General features: G+C 36.6%; 1 protein-coding gene across 1 annotated transcript in view; it reads right to left on the reverse strand.

The window, feature by feature from the left end:
- The window catches only part of NFX1 (nuclear transcription factor, X-box binding 1), a gene marked incomplete at its 3' end in the record, with an annotated part of 34,270 nt that overhangs the window by 15,782 nt on the left and 11,890 nt on the right, over positions 1–6,598 (reverse strand). The window contains exons 6-11 of the mRNA XM_010018119.1: positions 6,284–6,355; positions 5,047–5,186; positions 3,879–3,978; positions 3,552–3,769; positions 2,486–2,583; positions 1,072–1,102 (exon numbers count right to left, since the gene is read on the reverse strand). Of these exons, the coding sequence (XP_010016421.1) occupies positions 1,072–1,102; positions 2,486–2,583; positions 3,552–3,769; positions 3,879–3,978; positions 5,047–5,186; positions 6,284–6,355 (659 nt within the window). The remainder of the gene's footprint in view (positions 1–1,071; positions 1,103–2,485; positions 2,584–3,551; positions 3,770–3,878; positions 3,979–5,046; positions 5,187–6,283; positions 6,356–6,598) is intronic.

Raw genomic sequence — 6,598 nt, forward strand, 5'->3', positions numbered from 1 at the left:
AACTGGATGGGCTTTAAGGTCCCTTCCAACCCAAACCATTCTACGATTATGCTGAGGCTGTTGCAGATCATATCTAGAAGAGGCTAATAGAGCAAGCAAACTTTAAAATTACTTGCTCCCACACTAATTCCCTATGTGAACACTTGACTTTCTTTAAATAAACACTTGTTCAAAAGGATTTTGGAGAGCAGACTACATGAATCTAGTTGATTTCACATTAGTCTTTACACCATAAACTGCGACATAGAATACAAAATAGGATATCCTGATACATCAAAGTACCACAAACATCCAAGTTAAGACTGCTCAAATTGGTAAGGCATTAAAAATCAGCTAAATACAATTACTGCTGATATGCTCATGAAACCAGTGCTAACAAAGAACATCCTTATCCACAGGTAACAAAAGCAATCACTTCTGGATTCTGAAGAGTAAAGTCTTCACAGACAAAAGCTCACGTTAAGAAATACATATATTACTTCCTTATGTATCTTGTAAGTGAGTACCTCAGTGTGACAGGGGTCCATCAAGTAAACATTTTAGTGAGGTGAATTTTGAGTTCCTACATCCAGAATACCAAGAAGTTGCAAATGGCAACTCCCTGCCAAGCCCAGATACAAAGATCAGCAGTATACAACTGTGAAGCAGAAGCAAAGCTTGGATTTCCCCAGGAAATTGGACAAGAGCAAAGCAAAAGCATTAGTTTGCATGAGTTGTGTATGTTGACCCCAAGATACGCAGGATGGAGAGGGGGCAACCTAGTGAGCATGGCAGGTAGCATAAGAAACTGTTCAAATCAAAATAAACAGCTTGTCTGGAATTTTTGAGCTCAAATGCTGAAGAAGTCTTCCCTTGTGTGAAAGCTGCATAGAAATGAAAGAGATTCAATTCAAACCTCTTCCCCAAAAGTAGCAGCATCTCAAGAAATGACCAATTTGTCACAGAAGTATGATTAGAAGAAGCAGTACTGATCAGCTGTTTGCCAAAGTCATCAATCAAACCCAAAATTACCATGAGCTGTGTGTCATTTTCAACACAATTTTACATTATAGATGTAATGTAACACTGTACCTTTATTTCTGAGGAGAGCACATGGGACTTCCTAGGAAATAAACAGGGAGCCATTAGGTTAAAACAGGCGAAACAATGAACTTACTTAGAAAATACCTAGTCACATGAAGCAGCAGCACTCTCGGTTTTCATGTGTATAACACTTCTGTATGCAAAAGTGAAATAAAAGCTGGAAAAAAATCCTCAAATCTTTTAACACAATACTTTTTCCTTAGAGATTCAACACAAATTTAAAACAAAAATGTAGTTCTGTATTGCCCAGCTAATTCAGCAGACAAAGCTGTGAAGTGACAAAACCAGGTTTGTCCTAAGAAACCAAAAGAGCTCTCCTAGAGAATTGTGACAAGAGTGCACAAATTTGACCAACTGTTCCAAAAATGCAAGTCTGACTTGATGTAAAAATGAGAGTGAAGTAAAATCACATGATCAAAGAAATTTTATATAGATTAAAGACTTCAACATGAAAATAAAGGTGAAAGATGAAAAGAACATTGTTGATTGACTACATTTGAACCTTCAGTCATCACAACTTTACAGTCTGAGCTGTCATTTCTAGGCATTGCATTTTTCCTGACCAATTTAAATTATCACTGTAGCTCACTCATACATTTTCAAGAAGCACCTTTCTGGTATCTGAGAAGCTGCATGAGCTAAAACCCAAACCTCACTACTTAGTTTCAGGCCTCAAAATGAAAGATAATCTGAAGCCTTCTACCCCATAACTACCTTCAGCAAACTTGCAGGAGAAAACTGTTCCAGCCTCAAGCAAAGCCTATGTACTTGGACACTTTTATATTCAGAAGCCATCTCTACCTATAGGTCTGTAACAGGTCAGAAAAGTCATCAAGGCTCCTGTAATAACAGCCAAAGATTTCAAAGCTGTGATTACAGAAATTAGTATATAAAAATACACTAATTTTTATGTAACAATTGCTGAGAATCTGCTGGGTCGCTATAGAAATGTATGAAGAATGGGGACCAGTAAAACTCCATATTCCCTCCAAAAAAAATTCCACAACAAATCTACAATCTATTACTATAAAGTTTTAGTTAGCTTTTATGTTAGGCTCCCTTTCTTCTCTCATTTTACATCACCCTTGGTAAAACTAACATTCTTTTTTGCTACATAAATACTACAGGATGCAACACAGGATTTAGCCAGCCTGAACAGAATTCTGTGTACACTCTGCAAAAATACTTCCAAAAACTGCCTTCACAGTAAATGACCTAGGATAGCATTTCACAATACGATCTAGTTAGCATCTATCAGTTACTATACAATGGAGGACCTTGCAACTAAGGAGCACAGCACTTCTTCTTGGCTTTCTTCTCCTCAACTTCATCTCCTTTTTCTCACCAGCTTTAAAAGCCAACAAAGGTCATATGTTGTCATGGTCCAGCTTTATACACTCACCTTTTTTTTGAAGCCACACCTACAATAAATATTTGATGTGCGAGAACAAGGTCTACACTCTCCTTCATGGCAAAGGCTTTCACACGTATGAATGAACTCTAGCAAAATGAAAACACAAAGATTAACAATTAATAACAAAAGAAAATCAATGGCCTGGAACTTTACATTTACCAGGATTATCACTGGTCAAAGACACTAAGCTTATGTGCAGCTGGGTTTTCAAACAAAGTAATTACTTTCAGTTAAATATGCATAAAATTGTCATTATTTTCACCTTTCAAATCACAGAATCCAGGATTAAATCCAGAAGTTTTAAGTAATTTTTTCTTCCTTTTCAGCTTAAAAGAATGACTTATTACGTGTAACTTCACTTACTAGGTTAACCGAAATTCAACTGAAAGCTAAATTGCTCACTGCCTCAGTCCTTGGACTGAGAGAATGGATCAGTCTTTAAAAAGAAGCTCTCATTTTGACAGCACTGGTCTTACTCCTTTCTGAAACCTAATAAATCACAATTAAATATGGGATAAATCACAATTAAATAGCCTGTGAAACAGAAGCTTCACAAAGCCTCAAAGTGAAATACACTTGAGTTACCTAATGCACCCACTGAAGTGTCAAATTGCTTCTGCACATAACTTTCTCCAACTTTCCAATGCTACTTTTTACTCCTTAATGCTCTTACAGCAGCAGGAGATGAGTATTTACTGGAGGCATTTGAACAAAATCATTTATCTCTACCAGTCTCCACATGTCTGTCAAAGATCTAGGTGGTCTTTTAAAAAAGACATCAGTACATAGTACTCTCCGGAAATTCCTATAGCTTTATTCTTCTACCAATATAGGAAAGGTACATGTAAATAAAATTTAAAAGGCTAGCTTGTGTTAGTGCTTTCTATACAAATTTATTTCCTGATCATTATGAACAAACTGCCAGACTTCAGGCTCTGAAGTGGCTTTTACCCTCAGTTTGGTTAAAACCCAAAATCACTGAATGAAACAGTTAAGGACCACTTTCTTTTTTAAATGATAATTTGAGTATTCTGAAGCAGAAAGTTCTCATTACCATAGCTACCACAAGGAAGAGGTTTGCCACATGTTTTTCCACATGAGGGGATAGGATCTGTGCAGATTTTGCGTTCAACACATCCTAGTTCCAGTAACTTGCTGAGAGGAGTCTGACCGCAGGGACAGCGATACACTACTTGTGGAAGTCGTGGACAGAGCTGGCAAGGCTGAGGATGACACACTTGTGTGCAATTATGCCTCCCACAATTTAGTTTTCTGGGGAAAAGAAAGAAGAAAAAAGGCAGGTTACCTGAGGGTATCATGATCACATACTGTGAATAAAATAACCTTTTCTTTTCAGAAGCCTAAGTTATAGTGACCTTACTTGCCACATATATTCTGACATGAGAAATTCCCAAATCCATCAGAGAACTCTTCCTTCGTCCCACACAATACTTCCTTAAAGTTGTTTCCACAGTAACACACTGAAAAAAGATGTTATTTCACAGAAAATGAAAAAGAGAGTATCAGTGACAGAACACCTCCAGCAGTACAGTGAATAAAAAATGTGCAAAATTATTAGTCCGTCTTTAGAAAGATAATTAAGTTAGTGTTTAGACTAATTTCAGCAATAGAGGTTTCTCAGTCCTACAGAAGCAGGAATTCATGTTTTATTTGTTTTGATAAGGAGATAAAAACTAAAGGGGAAGTACTACCTGCATGAAAAAGCTTACTTATTGAAGCAGTATACATAACTAGTTAGTTATTAACTTAATTTAGAAAACTAACTTGCAATTTTGTGTATAAACTGTTCAACAAACGTGTTTGTTATATTGGCGCACAAATTTGGACTATTTAATTTCCATTCAGGACCAAACTTAAAAAGTTTTAACAGAAATCATGAGGAGTTTGTTGAAATGTGCTTTGCTAGATGTCTTTCTATTCTTCTTCCAGGTACTGTTTAATCAAGTCTCCAGAATTTTAGTAAAAGATTAAGTAGGCTCATTATACAATTCAGGTAAGAAGGGCTCTCAGGGGATCAGCTAGACCAAGCCCTTGCTGAAAGCAGAGTCGGCAACAAGATCAGAGCACATTACTCAGTGTTTTATTCAGCTGGGTCTTGAAAATCTCCAAGTTTCCCACAAAAGAGTTTTTTCCTTATAGCTAGTTATAATGTTTCAACTTAGGCTCATTGTCTCTCATCCTCCCCCCATACAGAGCTTGTTTCTGTCTTCTTGATTAGCTCTTATCATCTACTGAAAAGCCGCTACTCAGCCTTTGCAAGCTAACAGAGTCCAGTACCAGCAGCCCCTCCCAATAGGGCACATGCTCCAACAGCCTCATCAGTCTTCACAGGATTCTTTCTAGTCATGTTTATATTCTTATTTAAATACATACTGATGCTGACACAGTTTGCATTTTCTAAATATTCTAGCAGTAGATTTTGGGTTCGTCAGGTAAGAATAAAGCACCTGCTTCTTGGTACTTTTTTTTTTTCATGCTCTTCTTTTCATAGTATAAAGTGGATATACACAAAGCATTCCAATACTTACCTTGCTGTACTGTTAATTGGCAAGGTGAACATTTTCCTGCATGGCACACTTGAGTACAGCTGTGCTTACCACAGTTTAAAGTATTTCCACATACATTAGAACAATGGATTTTTGTTGACTGGCCACAGCGAACTGAATGACTGTGGAGAAATGACACCATAATCTGTCAGCTACCTTAATATAGAATCATAGAACGGTTTGGGTTGGAAAGAACCTTAAGATCATCCAGTTCCAACCCCCAGCCATGGGCAGGGACACCTCACACTAGACCATGTCACCCAAGGCTCCATCCAACCTGGCCTTGAACACTGCCAGGGATGGAGCATTCACAACTTCCTCAGGCAACCCATTCCAGTGCCTCAGGACCCCCACAGTAAAGTAATACCTAGAGAGCATTTATTAAAAAGGAAAATACCTTTTGATTTTGCATTCTGGCTGCCCTCACACAATGGCTGTAAAAGTTACTATTTCAAATGTATATTTGAAACATCTTAAAGTCAGAGGTGTAATATCATACATCTTGGATGCTAATAAGGTACAGATAAAATGCTATTTAGAAGCAAGTTTAAAGTATCAAATGCAGTATTACAAAAATCAGCAATCTGGTTAAAGTACACACAATCAGTCCTAGGTAACAAGAATAGGGACTCAGAAGGCTCAGAACAACTGAATATGAGAGATCACAGGTACTATGGGCAGTAGAGTCTTGCTGTTGGCAATGACATTGTATGTGTCAAACACAGAAAGTTCTGCAATATATTACAGACCTCTCTCTTGTTAGTGGTACAGCTTCCCAGAAATGTACATGTTAGTTTTGGAATTATTATTTCTGGAAAGGAATAACTCAACATTACATTCCACTCAGATAGAAAAGGTGTGAACCTTTTCCCACTTCTTTCTGTGTCTTCAATAAAATAAAATAAACACTAGAATGGGATTTTAAAACCAAATCAACTCTCAGACTGCTCGGACAATTCAGCTACACATACCATAAACACATTTTAACATGGATAACTTTTAATTATTTATATTTTTTCTTAAAAGATTAAAATTTATTTCATCTTTTAAAATATAAAATTCTCCAAATGATTTTAGCGTATAAATGAAAGTTACAGCTTAGAATAAACTTTGTTCTGTAAACTTTTAATAAACTATAAGAAGGAAAAATCTTATTACATAAACTTTTAACAAACTATTCTTACATAAATGCCTGGGTTTATAACAGAGGCGTTCTCACCTTGTTTGTCCACATTCACATGTTTTTGTCACAAAGGCTGGGCATGAAGGGCAAGGTCCTGGGTGGCACAGGCTTAAAAATAAGTAAAATAAAAAAAAAAAAAAAAAAGGCAAATAAAATTGTAAAGTTAACACTAGGTTTACTACAGTCCCAGAGAAAAAATCCACTAAGACCAAATCCACAGTGTATTGTCAGAATATATACTTCTGCAGGGTATGAAAGCATTATTAACACAAGAAAAGAAACAACATTACATTATTACAGATGCAGTAGTACCACGTCACTTATGTTGAAGAAAAACTGCAGTATTCCTGC

The sequence above is a fragment of the Nestor notabilis genome, unplaced genomic scaffold (assembly GCF_000696875.1).
Source record: "Nestor notabilis isolate BGI_N333 unplaced genomic scaffold, ASM69687v1 scaffold6697, whole genome shotgun sequence".
Classification (NCBI taxonomy): Eukaryota; Metazoa; Chordata; class Aves; order Psittaciformes; family Psittacidae; genus Nestor; species Nestor notabilis.